The sequence below is a fragment of the Squalius cephalus genome (genome assembly GCF_949319135.1).
Source record: "Squalius cephalus genome assembly, chromosome: 7".
In the NCBI taxonomy this organism is placed as follows: domain Eukaryota; kingdom Metazoa; phylum Chordata; class Actinopteri; order Cypriniformes; family Leuciscidae; genus Squalius; species Squalius cephalus.
Window position 1 is genome coordinate 43,407,562 of NC_137128.1, and position 26,413 is coordinate 43,433,974.

The 26,413-nt window shown below is 38.6% G+C and overlaps 1 protein-coding gene across 1 annotated transcript in view; it reads right to left on the reverse strand.

The window, feature by feature from the left end:
* Positions 1 to 25,378, reverse strand: part of gna11b (guanine nucleotide binding protein (G protein), alpha 11b (Gq class)) — a 55,568-nt gene extending 30,190 nt beyond the window's left edge. The window contains exon 1 of the mRNA XM_079876844.1: positions 24,428 to 25,378. Within this exon, the coding sequence (XP_079732970.1) occupies positions 24,428 to 24,563 (136 nt within the window). The 5' untranslated portion in view covers positions 24,564 to 25,378. The remainder of the gene's footprint in view (positions 1 to 24,427) is intronic.
* Positions 25,379 to 26,413: the final 1,035 nt, after the last annotated feature.

A 26,413-nucleotide genomic window follows, 5' to 3' on the forward strand; every position in this document is an offset into this window, starting at 1 on the left:
ACAACGATAGACAGAACGATACAGCGATAGACAGAACGATACAATGATAGACAGAACGATATAACGTTAGGCAGAACGATACAGCGATAACGATACAACGATAGACAGAACGATACAAAGATAGACAGAACTATACAACGATAGACAGAACGATACAAAGATAGACAGAACGATACAAAGATAGACAGAACGATACAAAGATAGACAGAACGATACAACGATAGACAGAACGATACAAAGATAGACAGAACTATACAACGATAGACAGAACGATACAAAGATAGACAGAACGATACAACGATAGGCAGAACGATACAGCGATAGGCAGATACAATGATAGACAGAACGATACAATGATAGACAGAACGATACAATGATAGACAGAACGATACAAGATAGACAGAACGATATAACGTTAGGCAGAACGATACAGCGATAGACAGAACGATACAACGATAGACAGAACGATACAAGATAGACAGAACGATATAACGTTAGGCAGAACGATACAGCGATAGACAGAACGATACAACGATAGACAGAACGATACAGCGATAGACAGAACGATACAATGATAGACAGAACGATACAACAATTGACAGAACGATACAGCGATAGACAGAACGATACAATGATAGACAGAACGATACAACAATTGACAGAACGATACAACGATAGACAGAACGATACAGCGATAGACAGAACGATACAGCGATAGACAGAACGATACAATGATAGACAGAACGATACAGCGATAGACAGAACGATACAACGATAGGCAGAACGATACAACAATTGACAGAACGATACAACGATAGACAGAACGATACAACGATAGACAGAACGATACAATGATAGACAGAACGATACAACAATTGACAGAACGATACAGCGATAGACAGAACGATACAATGATAGACAGAACGATACAACAATTGACAGAACGATACAACGATAGACAGAACGATACAACGATAGACAGAACGATACAATGATAGACAGAACAATACAACGATAGACAGAACGATACAACGATAGACAGAACGATACAACGATAGACAGAACGATACAACGATAGGCAGAACTATACAATGATAGACAGAACGATACAATGATAGACAGAACAATACAACGATAGACAGAAAGATACGATAGACAGAACGATACAAGATAGACAGAACGATATAACGTTAGGCAGAACGATATAAAGATTGACAGAACGATAGACAGAACAATAATACAACGATAGCCAGATAGATAGATAGATAGATAGATATATAGATAGACAGATAGCCAGATAGATAGATAGATAGATAGATAGATAGATAGATAGATAGATAGATAGATAGATAGAGATAGATAGAGTTAGGATTGCAGGCTTTCTGTCGGACACTAGTGGCGTGACGAGTTCAGACATGACCTCAGGCCAGCACAACACACTGAACGCCTGTACTTCTGTCACTCACAGCGCTGTCTTCATTCACATCATATTAAAGATGGTGCTTCCTCCGACTGAGCTCTAAACACATTCATTCATTCATGAAGCCAACGGATCCGCCTCCAAAACCTTCCCAGACGAGCCCAGCAAAAGAAATAGAATCATTTAAAACGTCTGATTTATTTCTCGTGACCCTGTCACAAGATTACAACAGCCCCCAACATACACTCCACCCTTCCAGTTATCTCTCTCTCTCTCGTTCTGCTTTGTGGACGAGGACAGACAGCCTCTCCTCTTAAATCAGTCATTTAGCTCCTCCGAAACAGCCAGCCCTCCTCCTCGTCCACTATTAGGCATATTCATAACTCAAATGCTTCTTTATTCTATTTTTTGAAATGACCTAGAAATAGGAGGGCAGCTATTATGGTCTCAAGCCGGTACGGTGCAGGCCTGCGGTCACGCTTCGGCTTCAGCTCTCTTACAAAATCAAACTGGACTGGACAACCGGATCTGTCAGAGCTAAGAAGCAAAAGAATACAGAGTACAGGATTGGAAACACATGTGTCTTATCAGTTGGCCGACACAAAATATTGTGCATTTCTTTACAGGAATAGTTCATCTAAAATACAGTAGTCAACATTTGAAGTGGATCAAAACCTTGCATGATTAACTTTGATTAACTTTTTTTGATCCACTTCAAATGTTGACTACTGAATAAGCTTTGTGAAATTTACTTACCAGCAAAGACAGTGAATGGTGAATTACACTTAGCAATAAACTGCACTATAGAAGTCTCATAAAACAAGTTCATATAACTATATTTCAAGTCTTCCGAAGCCATTCAAGTTGAACAACTCCTAAGCAATTTCTAAAACCTGGCAACGGGATTCACGAAAATCTTCTTAAGAAAGAAGTTCTGATCAATTCTAGGAAGTTCGTAAGAGTGTTCCTAAGAGCAATTCGTGGAAAATTCTTAAAGGGGTCCTATTATGCTTTTTCACTTTTTCAACTTTTTCACAGCAAGTTAGTGTGTAATGTTGCAGTTTGAGCATAGAAAAGATCAGCAAGGTTACAAAGCTCAAAGTCCACTCCAAAGGGAGATATTCTGTTGAGCAGGAAACACTTTTCAAGAACTACAACAAACGGCTCATTGGGTCTACAACACACTTCTTCCGGATCTTGTGAAGTCCCACTGTCACTCATTTAAATAATCTAAGGAATATGCAAAAAAGGGGACGAGGCCTTGGTGAACTGCCCTAGAAAAGACAAGAATAAAAAAAGATAAGAATATTTTGTATTCCCAAAAAACTTTTTAAAGGGATAGTTCACCCAAAAATGAAAATTCTGTCATCATTTAATCGCCCTCACGTTGTTCCAAACCTGTTTAAATTTCTTTGTTCTGCTGAACACAAAGAAAGATATTCTGAAGTAGGTTTGGGGCACCATTGACTTCCATAGTAGGGAAAAAAATACTATGGAAGTCAATGGAATCAGAATAAAAATATATTTATACAGCTTTGGAACAACCTGAGTAAATGAAAACAGAATTTTCATTTTTGGGTGAACTATCCCTTTAAGAAATACTCCTGAAATGAATGTTCGATGTTATGGGAAGAAGGAGGCGGGAACCGGCGAACAATCAACAGATTTTAATAAACAAATACAAAACGAAGGTAAAGGCAGCAGTCCCTCACGGACGACGGCTGCCACATAAAACAGCAGCAAAACATCAAATAAAATCCAGGCCTGGCCTCTCTCATCCTTCACTGTCTATGCATTTTACCAGTAATGTGGACAAGTACTCTGAAGTGATCATTAAAACAGTGATAGCACACTCTAGAGAGAGCGCATAGAGACAGGGAAAGAAAGACCGCTGCATCTTCTTGAGACGGGCTCTTTTAAAATAACTATTTTAACTTGACACGGCGCATTAAAAACACGGTGCTGAGAGATTAACTCCCGTCAAGCCAGTCGCAACGAAAATGTTCTGCGTGCTTATTATGATAACTACAGTAATCTACAGATCTACAGCGCAAAAAGACGGGCTTTGAGGTGTTTTCAAATTTAAATCGCCTGCCTTTCAATCAAAGAACATACTTAAGAAAAGATTTTGGGAATACAAAATATTCTACTTTTTTTTTCTTAGGTTAGAAAATAAGAAAATAGCAGTTAAGAAGAATGTTATTCTTAAGAATGATTCGTGAATCCGGTCCCCTGGTCTTAAAGGGGTGGTTGATTATGATTTCACTTTTCTAACTTTAGTTAGTGTGTAATGTTGCTGTTTGAGCATAAACAACATCTGCAAAGTTACAACACTCAAAGTTGTAACATAAATCCCGCCCCCGGGAACACGATTTATAGATTATCATGACAGAATATGCTAATCAATGATTAGAAGATAACTACACATAAGCTACATAAATTCATCAACTAACCATTCAGAAATGTCCTGTTGCTTCTACATGTTGTCACTTCTTCTTGAGTCTCTCCATCATTGACTCCGTTGACATCATCTGACTCCAGTTTGAACATAAAAGGCTAAAAGTTTTTGAAATCTCCAGTGCATGTGTGTGTGAGGTAAAAGGACACAAGCTGTTGTAGCTCCGCCCCCTGTGCTGGGAGCAGCAGCTCATTTGCATTTAAAGGAACAGACACAAAATGGTGTGGTTTTGCTCGCCCTCAAAAAGTGACAATTTTAACATGTTATATAAAAATATCTGTGGGGTATTTTGAACTGAAACTTCACATACACACTGTGGAGACATCAAAGACTTATTTTACATCTTGTGAAAAGGGCATTATACCACCCCTTTAAACCAGAATCCAAAACTGTTATTGTCAGAGGTGAATGGAAAAATTTACTAATCATGTAAAATTTCAAAAACAATGACTCAGTCCAGATAGACTGACTCAAAACAAAACTAGGTCTCAAAAACTGTAGACACTGGAAGCATCCAATGTAGTGCATTACAACGCATATTCGTTTTTCTCAAGCTACTTTATTTTTCCTGTACGACCAAAATAAATGATTTATTTATTTATTTGCTATTTTATAACACTTTACAATTAATTTACAAATATTTATTATATTTACTATTTATTTACAAATATATATAGTATATACACACTACCATTCAAAAATGTTTTTAAAGAAATGAATACTCTTATTCAGCAAAGAGGCATTCAATTGAATAAAAGTAAAAAAGTAAAGTAAAAAACATTTAGTCATTTATAATGTTACAAAAGATTTCTGCTTCAAATAAATGTTCATGTGACACTGAAGATTGGAGTAATGACGCTGAAAACTCAAGATTTGCTTCACAGGAATAAATGACAATTATTTTTTTTTTTATTCAAATAGAACACTGTCATTTTAAATTGCAATAATATTTACAATATTAATATTTTCTTTTACTGTATTTTTGATCAAATAAATGCAGCCTTTGTGAGCATACAAAAAAAACGTATTTTAAAAACATTTCTGACCCAAAACAATTTGAACGGTAGTGCATATAAAGTACAAATTTATATATTCTATATAAAAAAATATAATATATGTGAATTTATTCATATGATTTGTTTATTTTTTAGCAGGTAATTCAGTAACACAGTCAAGTTATGTAATTGTACATCTAATGATTGTCCTCTTCAACAATCCTGATTTTAGATTTAAATTAACCGGTGAAAACGAACCGAATCTGTATCTGGGCTGAACAGCGTCCCAAAACCACTTGGCAATTCTCAGGCTCAATAATTATTCCATGCACAGTGGAAATAGGAGAGCAGTTTGGGATGTAGGATATGGCGGCACCTCGGGCTACAGCCCAGCACGAGTGGCCTGTATAACACGAGAGATGCTGGCAGCAGTTGAGAGCGCGAGCCAGAAAACTCACTCCAATCTAGGCTACAACTGTCCCTCAAGTCCTGCAGGAGTCTCATTCAGAGACCGGCCTGAAACCGTGTGTGTGTGTGTGTGTGTGTGGGGGGGGGGGGGGGGGGGGACCACGTGGGTGGACAGAGCTGAGAAACTGTGTTGTTGCCATAGAGACAGGCCGAACCCCCTCCCCCCGCTACAAACCTCCCCGTCAATTCCTGAGCGTACGTATAAAACGAGCACTTGTATCTTATCACGTCACTGCAGTCAAGCAAGGAAAGGAGATGATGCTGGGAAGAGAGACAGAAATGAAGAGATTTAGTCCAAAAACACTGCACAATGCAAATACGGCTCTGTTTTAATAAAGCATGTCCTGCTTTCAGCAAAATGAATCTGTCTGAGCTGAACCTACTCCTCCATATGTTCTCCTGACCCTTCGGTCAGCGCAGGTTTGAATCACTGCAGACGCCCAGACTGTGAGGGGGAAGCGGCACGGATGCTCCTGGAAAGCATGCAAATATAACCAAGTAGGCCATTTGCAGCGAGCTTTAACCGCAGTGAACTGTTGAGGTGAGCGTATCAGATAAACGACAACCACACAATTAGCATTGAGTGGTGGAGATAAACCTACTGAGGTTTGCATGATTCAAAAAGGAAGTGCTTGGTTATTTTATTTGACTATGTAAACTCCACTAGCACCGGTTGCACTGAACTTTCTCCCAAAGGCCAATAAGTCTTACAAGTTCATGCAAAAACATGCATCAAACCATAGAAGTGATACGGCGACTGCAATGGATCTTAGTCAGGGTGGCTGCAATATTGAATGTCACATGGATCAAATCGTTCAGCCAATAAACCAAACCAATAAACCAATATCAATAAACCAATAAACCAAATGTCTTTTTAGCAAAAACATTTACATGGTCCAAAACTTCAGATATATGGGATGCTGATTTGTCAACAAGATAATGTTATCTAGCATGCTATCTTAAAAAAAAGAGACTCTTGAGCGCATCAGTAAGAATGTGGTAAACTACAAACAAATCAGTAATATTTTGCATCATATGCTATAGTTTGTTTGTTTTTTAGCAAAAGTGAGTTTATGCATATACAGAGTTAGTTACATTATAGATGTATATTTTCCAGCTTGTAGCATAAAAAAAAAAAAAAAACACAAAAGCCAATTTAAAAATACAATGCAAAATTTAAAAAATATACTTTTTTTGTGGCAGGGCAAGTAAAAATACTACTGTAAAACTAACAGTAAAACTACTGGCCAGACTGGACACCAAAAAGAAATTATATTTGTTGAACTCTAAAGAAAAAAAAATGCAAGACAATACAAATGTATGAAAATTCAACAAATACAGAAAATACATTTTAAAGGGTACTAAAATAAGGGTCAAAAGCAGTCAAGTGAGATAATATTTTCTGAGTATAACAACACTATCGTTCAAAAGTTTGAGCTTAGCAAGAAACATTCTATTCATCAAAGCTGTTTTAGTTAAAACTAATAGTACCATTATCTTACAGCTGGTTGCCACAATTATAAACTTCACTTTAAAGGTGTGGTATATTAAAGATGGTCTTTCATCTTAAAGAGACCATAACAGACACATATTGGGGGCAGTCGTAGCCTAATGGTTAGAGAGTCAAGACTGGTAACCCAAAGTTGCGGGTTTGATTCTCAATACCGGCAAGAAACGAACTGAGGTGCACTTGAGCAAGGCACTTTACTCCCAATCGCTCCCTGGGCCCTGCTAATGTGTGTGAAGAGGACAAATTCAGAGTATGGGTTACCATACTTGGCCTTTATGTCATGTCACTTTCAATTACTGAGAATAAAAACAAGACAACTTTTAAAAAGTGACTTGAATCAACACACTTCCGACCTCTGACACTTGATTATGCACTTTAAACTGTAGAACAGAGATAAGACAAACTATAATAAGTACCAACAATGATCTCTAAAACCACATGACCACTGTTAAACTAAAATATATTCACTTAATCAAGAACTGCAAAACAAAAGACATTAAAAGCAAAAGTTGCTCCCACAAGGTGTTCTGAACATACGGCTCAAATGAAACTGAAAGTCTCTATTTCAGCAAAAAATTCAATGTCCAATTATTTAATAATTTGCACATTAATACTTATTTCTAAATGTGATGCTGTCATAATAAGAGCATCATTTCACAGACACACCCTGCCTAACAACATAATGCATAGCCATATTTCTGCAATACATGGCCTTTTATGATCCCATAAATCAATAGAATTTTCTAAAACATAAAGCTCTCAGGAGGCCAAAATGTGTTGGTGAAACTTTGAGAAATTGGTGTAATCAGCCTTTAATGTATACAAGCACAGCTGCACAACAGCGTCTCGGCTGCTTTTTAAAAGGTTATTAACGGAACCAAAGACTCCATTTTACTGGCCTTAAAAAAGTTCTCATTTTGGAGCCGTCTGTCATCTCTCTGAAGTATGCGGTTCCTCACACTAGTTGCCTTATGATTCCTAGTTAAAGCTGCCGTCTGGATGGAATGTAATGTTAATGAATGGCTACTTGTAGACTGGTAGCGTCGCCTCCCGTTTCTAATGTGCTCTTTATGAGTGACGGAGGGGAATGCTGAAAACCAGGGACACTCCATGTCTCAGCGCTACTACAGGAAAACAGGAAATGCTGCAGGGACAGAGCCAATAACAATTAAAAAGGTCTTTCCCTTCCATAAAGGAGAACAGTAACCAACACATAAACAAGCCTGAACCTCCGCTTAATTCTTTAAGACAACAATGTGAAAGCATTATTAGTCTCGGCTGGTTAAAACTGTTTTGGTGCTGGACCAGCAAAAAATAAAGATAGTGAAGCTGGCAAATGATTATACTTTTTGTAGTGTTAGTGTAGATTTTTTTTTTTTTTTTTTTGGTTTTCCTGTAAACATCCTTAAAACAAGATTAATTTACCTAAGAAGCAAAATGACAAGATATTATGACAAAATTTAGTAAACTTCAATCAAGAAAAAGGGTAAGAAAAATAAACTTAATTCAAAGAGAAAACAAGTTTGTTTTTCTAACCGCACTGGCAAATAGTTTCTGCTTTTTGGTTGTTTTGCTTCTCAAATAAGTGATCTTGTTTAAAATATGTTCATTTTACTGCAAAACAAGATCAAGAATATGATTTTGTGGATTTAAACTGAACGACCCATAGCACACACAAGAAGGGACAGGAAGAGGACTGAATTGTATTTTAAAGAAATTCAATACAGATTGTGTTTTTCAACCTTGGAACACAAAAGGTATTTTATTAAATGTGATCAAACTAAATATAGAAAACTAAACACATTTCTATAGATAGGATTTCAAACATAAGCCCATAAAGCCTATATATTTTCATACTTCAAGGCTTCTTAAACTAAATTGGAATTTAAAAGACATTCCATTCAATTCAATTCTGAATGAAGCACAACCCTGGTAACCAGATGGTTGATAGGCCTTGTCATCAAACCTTTAGATGAACACCAGTTGTCCTTCAAATTACACATGCAATGAGCCAATGATTAACAAAGAGGCAAATCATGCTTAATCTCTGCATGCTATGGACCTCTCTTCCCCTTGATGTTCGCAATAGCGATTGCTTGTTGACTTTTAAAACACGTCTTAAGACATATCTTTTTATACAAGCTTTTTCATAACATGTTGTATTGAGTCTTTAATGCACTTTATCTATATGCGGCTTGTTTGTTGTGTGTATTGTCTTATGCAGTGACCTGTATATTACTTGTGAGGTGACCTTGGGTGTTATGATGAGGCATTAAATAAAATGCATTATTATTATTATTATTATACTAGAATGGTTGAGATGTAGAGTTGGGGAATCAGAATCGGATACTTAAGTTCAGGAATCGAAAACTTTGATTCATTTGTGTGCATTTTAATGACTTTAAACCATTCAAGCGCAAGAAGACCCACATGCTGTTTTGTTTTGCGGACACATCCAAATGCGTGCGTACAGAAAGCCGCCTCTCATACTGTATAGTGTGCGATACTGAGTTGAAGAGTTCTCTTCCGCATATTTTTGAACGGACAAATACACAAAAATATATCAAAATATCCTCGTGAACACAGTCGGTTATGTCTTAGGTGAACGCAAACAGTTGACAAAGAAAATGCATGTGTAACAGTATATTGGATCCGTGCAGCTCTTAAAGTGACAGCAGCCTAAAATTCCTGCTGCCATCTCTATAATAACGTTAATCAATCAACAAAAGACAAAGAGAAAATTCAGTCGCTGTTCTTGACCGACTAACTTTTGTAACTATATTTGTATTTATAGAGTCCTGTGTTATCCTACATTGATTAGTTTCTGTACCTTAATACATGAAAATCTTAAAATTTCAATCGTATCTTTTTTCAGTTGCAATTGCTCATTTGTGCTTTTTAAATTATTGATTGTTTACTTGTCTTTAAAGGGATACTTCACCGATTAGCATTAAGCTTTGTATCGGTAGAAACCCGGTAGTATTTTCGAGTGACCGTGCTTCCCTCCCTCATGTCCCCCTGAGACGAGAGATTTCTGTATTGTGTGTCTGGAAAAAAAACTCTGATGACGCAAAAATCTTCATTTATCATCATCAGAGCAGAGGCTCTTTTGGCCAGAGGCGAGAGACTACAGCCAGTAGGAGGAGCTCGTTCCACATGTGTTCATCCCGCCCATAGGGGGATCTCACGATAAAACGCCGTCTTTTCAGTTTCCAATCGACTAGTAGCCTAGCTGTATCATTTCTTCCGATACTGCCCTCTGTAACCGGTAGGCGTGGCTTGGGAGTGTCCTCGTAGGGCAGCAAAGCAAGTGCATTCTGGGAGTTGTTGTCCACAACTCTGGGAGCCTTTCATCCACATGAGCCAAAAATACATTTTCTGGCTTTTCTCAGTCTAGAAGGCACCAACTTCTAAAATAATTTCACATTTCTCGATAAGCAGAATTGAAATCGTTAAAATTCAAATATGATACCCAACCCTATTGGGATGTGAGTGCGAGTACAGTCAAGCATCTTCGAGTAACTGTCAAGAAAACGAATGTTTGCTACCAATGAGATGGCAAGAAGACTGCCTGTGTTCCACATCTACTCACTAAAAGCTCCCTTTCTGTTCCTTTCCATCAGTGGGCTTGCGTTTCTATGGCCTACTTTGTGAGGAAATTGATCTGTTAAATGTGTCAAGGATAAGAAAAGGAAAAACGTGCATGTGTGCAACAGGAAAGGCCATTCGAGGTTTGCGGTGTATAATTAGATACATGATTACCATACAAAGTCATATTTTTTGGCCACTCCACTTCTGTTCGTTGTATGCTATGACTGAGCCTAACCAGACGAAAAATAATGAAAAGAAAGAATGAAAGACAGGAATAAAGAATGATGTGTGAGTGTGCCATCTATCCTTGCAGGTCTCTGTGGCGTAGCCGGAGAATGGCACCTGTTCTATAAATACTGGCACAGGGGGAGCAGAGGACGAACTCAGAAGTCAGGTCAGTCAATCACCTTGAAGAATTTCATCAAGGATAACAGAGAGAACATCTATAAATACACACATCAGAGAAATATAGATCCTTCACTTAGTAATCTCACTGTAAGAACCCAAACAGCAAGTTTGGGATGAAAATACTCACTATTTTTCTCTGAGCATCGTGAGGGCAAGGCACAACACGCCTGTGTCGCTTCTTTCTCAATTAGCTCTCCTCCGAGACCACCTGGCCCCGTTTGGCGCCGTGTGTGGCAGCATGTGCGGTTCAGACAACAGCGCTCTCTACAGGCTGGTTAAGATGAGGGGCTGCTTATATAAGAGTAACAGCAGGGACTCACGGCCAATTAAAATCCAGCCTCATTAAAGAGGACATCACCTACCGTTAGGGACACTTCAGGATTCCACTTGCCTGCTGTTATGCGAAATTCTGATACTGGCCTTGAAGGAACGATAGGTAGGTGACTGAAGGCATGATGAATATTAGGGCTGCACAATATATCGAAATTATCGAAATATCGCGATATGCATATCGCAACAACTTGCAATAACTGGGGTCATGAATAAAAGACAAAGAGAAATCACTCACTGCTCTTGGCTGAATAACTTTTGTAGCTTTAATAAGAATCAGTATATATTTAATTCATACAGTGAAAACTAAGAAGTGTTTTATTTTTACATTTGATTATTCAGTTTCTGTTGTTAAATAAACCTAATGTAGGCCTTCCTGAAACACTAAACCCTGTGGTTTACACTGATGTTAAAATAACATTTCTTATGCTACAGTAAAACACTGCAGCAAAAATAATGTGAAACAAGTATGTAGGTTATATAATTTTTAAATATATTTTAAAGATAATTTAAGTTTATTTTACACACTTTAAGCATTATCGTATCACATTTCGAATATCGCATTATTTAATGAGTTATCGCATATCGCACAAAATTCAAGAAAAATTCTTTTGAACAAGACCTCAAATGCACCCTCACAGGTACACGAACACTTCTGAAGTCATTCTTAAGATCTTGCATACTGAGTCCGAATTTTTTTTATGCGTTTTTTGTATTCGTCATTCGGTGGCTCTGAATTGACAAAACACCTCTCAAAATACTTACTACGGATGCGAAAAATGCAGAAAATCGAACCCGATCCGAATTTTTATGATGGACGAGAATTTCGGACTCAGTGTGGGAAAGAAGTATTTATGTACATGTGGACCATCAATGTTATAGCAAATCTCTTTTTCCATATGACAATACAATAATGCTTTAAGACGTTCCCAATAAATTGGTGATAACATTTTTCCTGACAACAAACAGCCGATAAAAAACACTTGTAAGCATGCAATCAAATCTACAACACCAGACCACAACCAAATACCCAGCTTCCACCATCATTATCAAAAAAACGGACCGATCTCGTTGCACAGCATCTGAAATGCTGAAATGTCTGAACAAAGTCTGTCGTCAAAGTGGTTGAGTATAATTACCTTCCAGACCTGTATTACACGATTCGGCATTCGTCTGCGTGCTCTGAGGCACTCATTTTTCTTAAGAGATATTTAGCGCTTGTTTATCAGGAAGTGACGATTTTGTTCTCTTCGGCTCACTGGATGGAAATGGTGCTTTATTCGCAAATGTTTTATGCGATATTCCAATTTTGCACACAAGTCAAATTCGCAACTTTGGATGGAAACATAGCTTGAGAATAAATGATGACAGGATTTTCATTTTCAAGTGAACAATCCCGTTTATTTCCCAGAATGCCATTGCCTGTTGAGACTCTTTGAACTGTAATTCAGTAAATTCCACTTCCAATTCAAATTTCACCTATGTGTTGTGGCCAATTCGATTTAAACTCACACTTTATATTTGGTGGATCTTTGGTGGATGGGAGGCCAAAATGCAGAGAAAACTCTTTGTTTTAGAAATATCAGATTTTGTGTGGATGGGGCCTGAGAAGGTAAAACACCAGCTGATAAAAAAATCATAATGCTGTAATGCATTTTGGTATCCTAGACTACATTCACACTGCGAGCCTTAGCGTTCAATTCCGATTTGTTGCTAAGATCCGATTTTTTTTGTATAGCTGTTCACATTGTTGTTTTAAATGTGGCCAATATCAGATTCCAGTGCAAACAGATCATAGTCCTGAACTGACTTGCATGTGCAAAAGAATGATAAAAAGACGTCACGCAGCACGCAGTCATACAGAAGTAAACACGGAGGACATTAAAGTAAGCTATAATGCATTTATTTATAGTGTGATCTGCCGCGGAAGCCAGCGAATTTATGCGCAGGCAATATAAAGAAACTTTAGTCAGTGTCAGTATTTCCCGAAACCATAGTTCTAACGAACATTCGCAAACAGCATCGCAAAGTAGTGTGGTTGGAACGACAGCTCTCGACCTGTGGTTAGAAGCAGGTTCTTGTTTGCATGATATGTGGACTTAATAAAACCTTGTCTTTTCGCAAAATAAGCAAGCTGACATTCAGTGCAATCTGTGTCTTTTATTTAGAATACATACAAATGTCATTTACGTCGTTTTGTTTGTTTGTTTGCTCTAGTACATAAGAACGAGCCTATGATTGAATCTGGAAATAAAACAAAATAATTGAGAAAAATAGTCCTCAGATGCCATGTATTTATACGTAATTTATAGCAAAACATCTAGCGTTAATTCGATCTCCACCACGTGCGTGACATCATTAACCAGCGTGGTTGAACGATTTATTTGCGACAGTACGGTTTTGGGAAACACTATGGTAGTTAAGCAGCGAGTTGTGTCGTTTGTAAGGGAAACACACCCCTGTTCAGATTTAGGACCACATATGGAAGTGGCCCAAATCAGAATTGGAAAGATCAGATCCCATGCGGTTTGTGCTGTTCACACTGTAATGAGAAAAAACAGATCTGAGTCACATATGAACAACAACAAAATCTGAGCCCTAGTTCTGGTAGTGATTTGGTGGAAAATCATCTGGCAGGAACATCATCCACAGAGATCCACTGTTCTCTAAGCAGAGAAAGCGAGTGGTTTTATGATGAACTCAGTCTATTAGCTCTCCTAACATGGACAGGAGCGACAGGAAATATCCCGCCAGCTCTAGACTGGGCTGTCATAGCGTCTTGTCACAGAGGCACAGTCATGACTTCACTGCCTTATTTGATCAAGACGGATGTCTCAGCATGTTCATATATCCATTATGCTCTGCGACGGTGGGTCGCAATCAAACAAAAGCCCAGCGCAGACACCTGATGCACACGCCGGCCAAGAGTTTCGACGCCTGCTAGGTGGAAGTCCAAAGTGCAAATCCTCTTGTTTGCACTGGACGTGGAAACCACCGTGAAGCCTTGCTTGGGAGGGAGCAGAGAAAGAGACAGCGACTGACTGGAGAACAGTTGTTGCTCTGAAAACAAAGTAAAGGACTTCTTATGAAAAAAAAAAAAAAACAAGACGGATGTGTCCTGGGAGCACTACAATTGAAAATGAAAGTGTGTGCAGAAGCCAAGGCCCTTACTGAAACATGATGTGGCCGTTAAAACCAAAGTTTAATCTTCAGTAGGGCAGCCAGGAACACAGCACTCCAAAACAACTGCTGCCAATGCTAACAGATTGTCAACAAAATAAACTCACACACATCACCAGGCCATTTTGGTGCATAAAAAGCTGAAATAAAATTGTCTGGTTTTGTTGTTCACAATGACACTGGCCCACCCACCATTAACATAAAAGCTTCCGTGTAAAGACTAGACATTGTAAACGCAAGAGACCGGAAATGGCAACTTATGCAAAGAAACTCGGTGCGTTCCACTGAGTATGAAAGTGTAATTTTAAATGCTGACCTGTAAGTTTGAATGATGAGAAGACACGTGACTGACAGAGAATCTAAAAGTCACAGATTGACCACTTGGCTACTTTAGTTTACAACTTCATTAAACAAGGCAATTACAAGAAAGACTACAAAGGTTCTTCTACACAGAAGAAAAACACATGAAAAAACAATGATAAAAGGTACTGAAAAAGAAAAGAGACAATATCTAAATTACAGTAAATGGACCCAAAAAAAAAGCTAATAAATACAATAGTAAGTAAATCATATTTTAGTCATTACATTGGTAAATAGCCTCAAGCTCAGTCTCAAACTTGTAGTACAAAACTAAAATACAAATCATTGTTACAAAAAAAGTGGAGATTATATATTTTCTTATTTTAAATTTATTATTTGTGATATATTTACTAGAGTGTGACATCCTATTTGTTGCTGTGTAGTGCTGTTATTGTTAACTAAAAGTGGAAATATACTAAAATATTATAAGAACGTATACGTACACAACGTAAATGAAAATTAGAAATGTTGCCTTGGCACCCTGGCAACTAACTGAAATAATTTTAATACTTCAACTTATTTTTCTAGAACTCCAACTGAAATTAAAATAAATTACAGCTGAATAGAAAATTAACAAGCTGAACATATAAAAATTAAAGCTTAATAAATATATAAATAATACTAAAATAACACTGTTGCGGTGTTGCATGCTTAAAGGGATAGTTCACTTTGAAATTAAATTTTGGTATGTTTTAGCTTATCTCAAGGGCATCCAAGATGTAGGTGTCTTTTTTTCCGCAGTAGTTTCAATTTTGATATTTTTAGGTCAAACCGTTCTTGTCTGTCAGTCCAAATTAAACAATTCCCCATCGTAAGTACACATTGATGGCCTAAGACACGAAACGAGCGGTTTGTGTGAGAAAACGAACAGTATTTATATCGTTTTTACCTTTTGTACACAGCCACGTCCAAGTGATCTGAAGGCGCGCGCGCTTCCTATTGTGTGACGTGTGCGCAGACTGGTGCATAGATATATACAATAGATGCTGCCTTGTCTACGGCAGTTCATTGGAACGAGGCGACATCTATTGTATATATCTATGTATATTTCGTGTCTTAGGCCATCAATGTGTACTTACGATGGGGAATTGTTTAATTTGGACGATGGGGAATTGTTTTAATTTGGACTCTGTGCATGCTCTTTGAGACAGTGACCACAGACCTGCATTATATGACTGTCAGACAAGAACGGTTTGACCTAAAAATATCAAAATTGAAACTACTGCGGAAAAAAAGACACCTACATCTTGGATGCCCTTGAGGTAAGCTAAAACATACCAAAATTTAATTTCAAAGTGAACTATCCCTTTAAAGTCTAGAGTTGGGGATCATGTTTACAACGCTAGTTTCTGCTAGTGCGTCAACACCTGAAACTATTGACTAGCAAGAATGTAGCAAGAAAAAACATCCCAGCATCAGTTCCACAATTCTGTCTATTCCAACAGAGGACACTTAATTTTGGGGGACAATTTCTAGCTTTAATCTGTTTTGACCAAGTACAGAGAGACACAAGGCCCAGTGCGCCTGGCCCTTCCATAGCCTGATAAGGGCTTCAGGGCAGACCAGGGGCAGCACAAACCGCATGGACGGGGGAAAGGGTGGAGAAGAGCAGTGAAGCGAGCAGCAAAATGAATGGCACTGGCAGGAAGTCCTGGCCCTGTCAAACTAAGCCAGCGAGAAGCTGAATAAAATTAACTCTTTACCATTTCAAACACCCGAGTTGGGTTCAAACGGGTAAAGAAGAAGTATGATAAGCTAAAATATAATGACTATGACCATTAAGACTTCTGAATGAAATTTGAACTGGGCCAAACATCATATGTTCAAATGGGATAGCAATATACAAAACAAATGAACAGTCCATTAAACCCATTACAACACGCATGTTAAAGGGATAGTTCACCCAGACATGAAAATTCTGTCATTAATTACTCACCCGCATCTCGTTCCAAACCCGTAAGACTTTCGGAACTCAAATGAAGATCTTTTTGATGAAATCTGAGAGATTTCTGTCCCTCCATATAGACAGCTACGCAACTAACATTTTGACGCTTCAAAAAGAGCTTCTGCAAGAACCAATGAGGTTCATTCTCATGTTACGCAGCACGTTTGAGCTTCCTCAAGAACCAATGAGGTTCATTCTCGTGTTACGCAACACGTTTGAGCTTCAGCAAGAGCCAATGAGGTTCATTCTTGTGTTTCGCAACACATTTGAGCTTCAGCAAGAGCCAATGAGGTTCATTCTTGTGTTACGGAACACGTTTGAGCTTCAGCAAGAGCCAATGAGGTTCATTCTTGTGTTACGGAACACGTTTGAGCTTCAGCAAGAGCCAATGAGGTTTATTCTCGTGTTACGCAGCACGTTTGAGCTTCAGCAAGAGCCAATGAGGTTTATTCTCGTGTTACGGAACACGTTTGAGCTTCAGCAAGAGCCAATGAGGTTTATTCTCGTGTTACGGAACACGTTTGAGCTTCAGCAAGAGCCAATGAGGTTCATTCTTGTGTTACGCAGCACGTTTGAGCTTCAGCAAGAGCCAATGAGGTTCATTCTCGTGTTTCGCAACACGTTTGAGCTTCCTCAAGAACCAATGAGGTTCATTCTCATGTTACGCAGCACGTTTGAGCTTCCTCAAGAACCAATGAGGTTCATTCTCGTGTTACGCAACACGTTTGAGCTTCAGCAAGAGCCAATGAGGTTCATTCTTGTGTTTCGCAACACATTTGAGCTTCAGCAAGAGCCAATGAGGTTCATTCTTGTGTTACGGAACACGTTTGAGCTTCAGCAAGAGCCAATGAGGTTTATTCTCGTGTTACGCAGCACGTTTGAGCTTCAGCAAGAGCCAATGAGGTTTATTCTCGTGTTACGGAACACGTTTGAGCTTCAGCAAGAGCCAATGAGGTTTATTCTCGTGTTACGCAGCACGTTTGAGCTTCAGCAAGAGCCAATGAGGTTTATTCTCGTGTTACGGAACACGTTTGAGCTTCAGCAAGAGCCAATGAGGTTCATTCTTGTGTTACGGAACACGTTTGAGCTTCAGCAAGAGCCAATGAGGTTTATTCTCGTGTTACGCAGCACGTTTGAGCTTCAGCAAGAGCCAATGAGGTTCATTCTCGTGTTTCGCAACACGTTTGAGCTTCCTCAAGAACCAATGAGGTTCATTCTCGTGTTTCGCAGCACGTTTGAGCTTCAGCAAGAGCCAATGAGGTTCATTCTCGTGTTTCGCAGCACGTTTGAGCTTCAGCAAGAGCCAATGAGGTTTATTCTCGTGTTACGGAACACATTTGAGCTTCAGCAAGAGCCAATGAGGTTCATTCTTGTGTTACGCAGCACGTTTGAGCTTCCTCAAGAACCAATGAGGTTTATTCTCGTGTTACGCAGCACGTTTGAGCTTCAGCAAGAGCCAATGAGGTTCATTCTCGTGTTTCGCAACACGTTTGAGCTTCCTCAAGAACCAATGAGGTTCATTCTCGTGTTTCGCAGCACGTTTGAGCTTCAGCAAGAGCCAATGAGGTTCATTCTCGTGTTTCGCAGCACGTTTGAGCTTCAGCAAGAGCCAATGAGGTTCATTCTCGTGTTTCGCAACACGTTTGAGCTTCCTCAAGAACCAATGAGGTTCATTCTCGTGTTTCGCAACACGTTTGAGCTTCTGCAAGAACCAATGAGGTTCATTCTCAAGTTACGCAGCACGTTTGAGCTTCTGCATGAACCAATGAGGTTCATTCTTGTGTTACGCAGCACGTTTGAGCTTCCTCAAGAACCAATGAGGTTCATTCTCGTGTTTCGCAACACGTTTGAGCTTCCTCAAGAACCAATGAGGTTCATTCTCAAGTTACGCAGCACGTTTGAGCTTCTGCATGAACCAATGAGGTTCATTCTCGTGTTTCGCAACACGTTTGAGCTTCCTCAAGAACCAATGAGGTTCATTCTCGTGTTTCGCAACACGTTTGAGCTTCCTCAAGAACCAATGAGGTTCATTCTCGTGTTTCGCAGCACGTTTGAGCTTCAGCAAGAGCCAATGAGGTTCATTCTCGTGTTTCGCAGCACGTTTGAGCTTCAGCAAGAGCCAATGAGGTTCATTCTCGTGTTTCGCAACACGTTTGAGCTTCTGCAAGAACCAATGAGGTTCATTCTCGTGTTTCGCAACACGTTTGAGCTTCCTCAAGAACCAATGAGGTTCATTCTCGTGTTTCGCAGCACGTTTGAGCTTCAGCAAGAGCCAATGAGGTTCATTCTCGTGTTTCGCAGCACGTTTGAGCTTCAGCAAGAGCCAATGAGGTTCATTCTCGTGTTTCGCAGCACGTTTGAGCTTCCTCAAGAACCAATGAGGTTCATTCTTGTGTTACGCAGCACGTTTGAGCTTCAGTAAGAGCCAATGAGGTTCATTCTCGTGTTACGCAGCACGTTTGAGCTTCCTCAAGAACCAATGAGGTTCATTCTCGTGTTACGCAGCACGTTTGAGCTTCTGCAAGAACCAATGACAGTTGTTCTCGCACGTCAATGCTTTTATGTGAATAAAAGACTAAATTAAATCTGTTCATCATATAAAGCGATCGAGTCTCTTCAGAAAATTTGGACTAAACCTCTCAATTAATTTGGATTAGTTTTACGATCTCTTTATAAACTTTTTGACGAGTCAAAATAGTAGTTGCGTAGCTTTCAATTGCGGGACAGAAATCTCTCAGATTTCATCAAATACTTAGATCTTAATTTTGGGAGAACTAACCCTTTAAATGTATGTAAAAGTTGCCAGACTGAAAGCATTTCTGTGGTCCATAAAACACGCTGTTAAAATTAAGAGTATAATTACATCATCAGGGAGAACATCTTAATTAGGAGCATGCATGAGATTACAACTTGGTGAAGATCTCATACTTGGATCCCATAAGATGACAGAAAGGCACAGCATATTTTGTGAATGCTTCTTGATTGCATAATTAGGAATCTCTAGGAATTTCTTAAATGAGCATTGAGCAATCATGGAATAGTCACTACTTTTGGAAATCCAACTTCACACTTAATGTTCCACTCACACGCAAATGAGGGAGAGTGAGTGCACATATAGGCTATGCATAGATGTTTTCTTCTAAAAGAAAACATGAATTTCTTTCGTGTATTTCTTCTCAATTACTTTTCAGCAGATCAGAGGATCCATACAACACAGACTAACCTCTTAACACAACAAATAAAACTTAAAAAAGATGCATGGATGAGGGTCGCTAGTGTCTCATCGAGTGTCACTGCATGAGTGTCGCTAGTGATCAAGCATTTTTTAACACCTCCAATTTATTATTACTTTTAAAAAAACAGAAACCCTAGAGCATGGAATAATATCCTGTTTCTTTACAAACACTACATTGTTTCAGAAGTCATACAGAAAATATAAGGTTTACAGTTCAAATTCTCTGTGCATTGGAAAATGAATTCATGAATGACATAACATATCAAGATTTCATTTCAAGATGTGACAGCTTCACAATAACTCTGAGATCTCAAAGGACAAAAAAATCTGTACAACAATACATGCCACATTACTTCAGCGCTAAGCACAGACAGCAGATATTCATAAACATTATTTTAAAATAATAATGCATTATTTTCTAATAATGTTGTAGTGCAACGGCATTAATATAAATAATTATTTTTAAAAGTCACCTCAGAAGAAAAAAAGAATCAATACAAATGTTAAATCCTGTTCATTTGAACATCCAGAACACTTGCTTTTCCATTTTGCGGCACAGTAAAAACGGGACACCATCCCAGTATGTTTCCGCGTGAAAGTGCAATTAATGTCAATTAAAAATAGGACAAATTCTACATTTCACAAAATGTAACAGTGAATCTGCATTACCTGTGGCCCAAACAAACTGTAAAGCCAGAAATAATCTTAATAATACAGGCATTAGGATTACATATTCATTCAATTTGTGACTATATGGGATCTTAATATAAGGTTGTCAAAACAGCCCTGCCCAAAAGCACGAGAAAGATTATTTTCTGGAATAAAATAAAATAAAAATAAATTATTTTAAAGGTTTCTGAGACAATATCAGAAGATGTTCTACATTAGTTTGAAAAAAGTAGATCACTCACAGCATTAGCAATTACAAGGTCATGGGTTTGATTCGGAATTAATTAACTAAGAAAAACATATAACATTTTACATATATTTCAGACTATTATCTTCATGTATTTGGTTTAAAATGGCTTTAAAGATTAATTTTTCAGAGACAACCTAAAGAGCAACTGTAGCCAATTAAATGTATAATGAACTATATTTAATGCAAAATGTCAAAAATGACTAAAATACAGTAAAAATCTTGTGCCAAGGCTTGGCTGTGTTAGGCTGCAATATTTACCAGCAAATTTTTTTTTTTTTTTTTTTTCCAAAACATGAATAATACCACAGTCACACAGAGACTTAATCCTCTAATACATGTAAGATATACGACAAGGATCCCAAAATGTGTGACCAAATAAAGTGCAGCAAAATCATCACAAATACATTGTGAATATCTGAAATAGCGGCCAGCCCTACTAATAACCACAATTTGTCAAAGCTTAACTAGCCTAAGCTGTTTTAACAGAGTGAGAAGCTGGTTAACACAAAAGCAGCTATGGTATCAGCAATGGAAGCAAATATGTGTTCGCAAAGCCTATTAAGGTCCTGGCTAATCCAGACTAGCCAAGACTTATCCAGAGTTAGGCTGACAGTTTTAACTTATTTAGGATGGGCCATTAATAGGATGACTGAGCACCAACAAGCTGCTTTTTTATATACTTCCTTTGGTGGCATGGGGATAGGGATAGGGAATGAGACAGGGAGAGAACTTTTACTTATTAATTCTCTCATAGCGGTAAAGGTCGAACTCTTGTATTTTCACAGAGGTCACGGAAGCCACATAGGAGCCACTGTCCTCACAATCATTCACTGTTACAGAACTGCTCCTGTTCTCGCTTAACTAGAGTTCAGAGTGGTGGGCAACTTCAAATAATGGGTACTACAATCTTGAATACTGGTTCGCCAATGTATCAAGTAGACTCCAAATAATAAAGATGCAAATTTCAAGTCAACTGACCCTTTCCTAAGCTCCGCCCCCTTGGATAATGTAGCTAACAAGCTAACAACTTCTTTTAACATTTTCAGTGAAACACGCTGATGAACGACACAGTAAAATCTAAAAATGCTTTAAGTCTCATTTGAAAATGATATCAGCAGATAGTCTAATATTAAGTTTAATTGAACATAACGCTTCTTTAAATGTTTCTACAGGTACTGTATCAGGTATCAAACGTGTTCATCCTCGTTGGGACGCCTGTAGACCTGTAGCATCAAAAAAGAGCTATAGGTTGATAATATGGCAGATGATATTTGGGGGGAAAATAATAATGAACGAAGAGTAAATTGTGGCATATTTTGCTGAAAAAGCAAATTTCAAGTTCATTCCAATGTTGTGTGAAGCTCGTCAACCGTAACCAAAGTGGGCGGAGTTTAGCGAAGGGTCAATAGGACATCATTTTAACACATGTCGTCACCAAACCTAATTCTTCTGTCCATCTCTCCCTATCTGTCTTTATTATCTGCTCAGTTTCATAGTGTTTTATGATCCATACTAGCAGCTCATTTTGTGGTTTCAAGCGGAAGAACAGTCCTGACTAATAGGAAATGAATGACGGGTTGTCCGTGTCAGATATCACCGCTTACCAATTCACTGAGTCATACACAGAACAGCAACCAAACTTCACAGCTTGATAAAGCATCCAATTCTCCTTCCTTGGGAGTAACCAGAGTCCAGAGCACTCACGCCCTCATAAGGCAATAACCATCCACCATTTTGAGATAATTTGACCCAAGAATTAATGTTAAAAGTGCAACAGCGACCCAAATTTGACAGGTGGCACCAACTGACATGGTAAATTGATTGATGTTTAGCGCTCAAGGCTGATACCTACAAACTAATTGTTTTTTTTTTCTCATTAATTTGAAGATTATCAAGGGAAAAACATCCTTTGCAAGCCACAGAAAAGTGTCTATATATGTAACCACCCAATATACACCATGGTTAATGGAAACATAGAATCAGGCTATTAATTAATTATATACATTGTGCATTCGGAGCTTTTTAAGCACCAAGTTCCCATACGAACTAGCCTAATTACTTGCGCAATATGTAATATTTAATTGTGCATGCGTGGCACGCTAATCACCATTCACTCTGCGCACGTTCACTATCAATGATAAAACGTGAGACCCATTTGAATTCTATTGAGAATTTGCCACTTTAAAATGCTCTGGAGAACAGCCATATCTAAAACAGCCACATAAACTAAAAAAAAGACTGATGAAAAGACGAGAGAATATCATCCTGCACCAACATACATTAGAAAGCTTTTTAAACTACTCATGACCACCTTTACTAGAATTTATCACGTTCTATTGAGGTACATTTTGACTAACTTGTAGAATTACCTGTCAAGGGAATAGGTTTTTCACTAAAGATTTATATCACTGTGGCATTGTTGTAGATGTTTCTATGTGTGGGCTAATATTTTTCATAACAAATGCTATAGATAAAAAGAAAGAAATACGTTAAGATTGGCCTTAGCATGGTAATGAAGCGCCATCAAAGGTCTTACCTGTAATTATATTCTTATTTTAACAAATGGTATAGTTAAACAATCACACTAACTATGTTACTTTTTCATAATGTCCAAGTGCAAGAGCTTTAAAGTCTGGACCTTCAAATATAAAACCTGGATTTCAGATATTCCAAGAATAGTTTAAGTTATTTAAGTAAAATTCGGTCAAACTGAAAACGTTTTCGATGCTTAAATAATATAAAATACATCATATATCCTATGTAAACAAGTAATTGTTACCAGGCTAGTAGGCTACTTTATTGCAGTTATGTTATCAACCATATTTGCATGTGGTTGATAGGCCAACCACAAAAGACCATTTAGCAAAAATAAATAAACTAAATAAATATCCATCTTCAAAGCAAAACTACGCCTATTTCTATACTTCAAATCACTAAAGCTGTAAACGTTCAGCTGACAATCTCCCAAACCTCAGCATAATTTCCCTAAAATTTGAATAGTGTAATCTGACAGGAGTAATGCAGTAACACAAACCACAAAACAGTCTCATATAATTTGCATCTATTGACACCTTGCATCCTTTAGAGCAAACCTGCCATACAGTAAACTCATTATTGATTGCACATATTCTTATAGCTCTTATCAAGCAGCATGCAACATCACACAACAGACCACTTGGGTTGACTCATAACACAAAAGTGACAGCTAGAAAAATGAACTGGCTAATGTGCGATTATATAGGAAGACCTATGATGACAAGCACTATCATGTACATGCACACAACAGAGAGCATGCTGAGATTTGTGTGCTGTTGCATTGCATGCCAGGCCCTGTCCAGCATTCGGCCCACATATGCTAAAGCGCTAACGCCTTAGCACTTTTCGTAACGTTGGTACTGTTCACTTGAATAATAATATATATAAAAAAACATTAACCACAAACACCTCAACCCGCCACCACACTAAAACGGAGGTGGTGTGTTTAGCACCACAAGTCACAGCTGAAAACCACAGCGAAACCTGTCGACTGACTATGAGTGTGTGTGTGTGTGTGTGTGTATGTGTGTGAGTGAGTTAAACGGCGGCGGCGGCAACTGCGGTCTCCGTACCGAGCAGAAGCAGCTTCAACTCCCGTCTCGAGTCGCGTTTGTCTCGACGCAGTTGCTTATCGATTTCTGCGTTGATCCGTTTCGACTCCTTGGCCTCTTCGCTCAGGCAGCAGGCCATCATCGACTCTAAAGTCATCCCCACTGCTTTACTGGCCTCGTCGGGGCTTCAGAAACCAGAAAAAAACAAAAATATCACCTCGCTCAAGTAGCCGTTGGAAAAAGGCGCGAAAAAATTAAATAACCCCTTTATTCTCCTTCTCTGAGGTAAACTATTAAGAAAAAGAAGGGAAAAAATGAGAAGGAGGTGAGGAGATGATCTGAAGGGGGTTTGAGAGTGGGGGAGGGGGCCGGGGGGCCTCGCGCGCTGCGTTCAGTCCTCTCGCGGCGAACGCGAGCCTCTACCCCGCGTACGGACCGCGGTGAAATCACGGAGGTACGTGAGGAAGAAAAACCGGGAGGATAGAGTCGACGAGGAGAAGGAGGTCCGGGAGCCTTATCTCGCAAATGATTGAAAAATCCAGGACAAACTATCCCTCGCGTAAGTTACATGCGACACTCCCACAAACGGCTCCGCGGCGGCTCACCACCAACACGGGTCCCGGTGAAAACGGGACAGATCGCAAAGTCGCGACATCCACTTTTCCTGGCTATCCCCCCCCCTCCTCTCCAGCCGTATCCACCCCTTCAAACGGAGGGAAAAAAACCTCCTCTGGAAAGGAGGAATTGCTGTCCGTTCGGGGTGAATGAAGCGTCACTGCTTCACAATGAATAATGTCAAAAACATTCCGTTTTGTGTCGTTTTTATGTAATGAAAGCTCTCAGTCAGTCACAACACTTGTAGAAAATTTTTAAAATCCTGGAAGAAGGGAGGAAAAAGCCCGTTGCCTTTAAAAATGGAATATGCCACTTTTTTTTGAGCGGATGACAGCACGCAGCGTCTCCTCCTACATCGGCGGAGCTGCGTGCGCGCGCACACTAGTGTGATTCCACGGATGATTGACAGGGAAAGGAGAGGCGGGAACTGTGCGCGTGCGGGTAACAGGAACTGTCAAGTTTGGTCGACGGCACAAAGTCAGTCAGGCATTCTGATCTGAAAGCGCTCACTCCGGGGCGTGTCTCTTATTCTGAGGAAATAGTGTGTGCACTTGGCTGAGGCGCTATTACTTTCACAGGAGTCTCGCATTTTAGAACAGATTTCTACACACACACACACACACACACACACACACACACACACGCACACACACACACACACACAAAAGTGGCATTCGCAGTTTTACTTTATTTTAAGGTGTCATTGTTACAGTGTAATTACATATTTAAGTACTGAGTGTACTTTCTATAAGGTTAGGGTAGGATTAGGATTTGGTATTTGCATGTAATTATGCATAATTGCAACTGTTATGTCTATGGTAAGTACATGTAACATATGTAAAATAAAGTGTTACCTAGATATATACTTTAATTGTAAATAGACTATGCTACTATTAATAAAACTAATAATAATATCTGCTTATTCCCCTTATGGGATGAGTATTTTTAATCACATCAAAATAGAAGTTATAGTCAAAATAGAAAATTAAACAATTTTCAACTTTTTATTAGGCTATATGATTCAAATACATTTTTAAAATCGGTTTATTGTAATTTGAGCTGAAATGACTTGGACAAACATCCAAGTTGATTGAAAAAGCATGGGAAATCTCTTGATACCATATAGGATAATATTTGTACCATATTGACATAAAAAATCAATATATATAAAATAAGAAAAAGAAAATATATTTTATTCTCTGTTATCAACAACATATATACATCTGTTATCGTACATCTGTTATCGTACAGCTATATGTATGTATGTGTGTAGCTGTACAGTGTTGCTGTTACTAGGCTGTTAATAATTTAACTGTGCTGTAATTAAACATCACAATTGTGGAACTCTGCCTACATCTAGTGGACATATATGGTAGTGCATGTTGAATAATT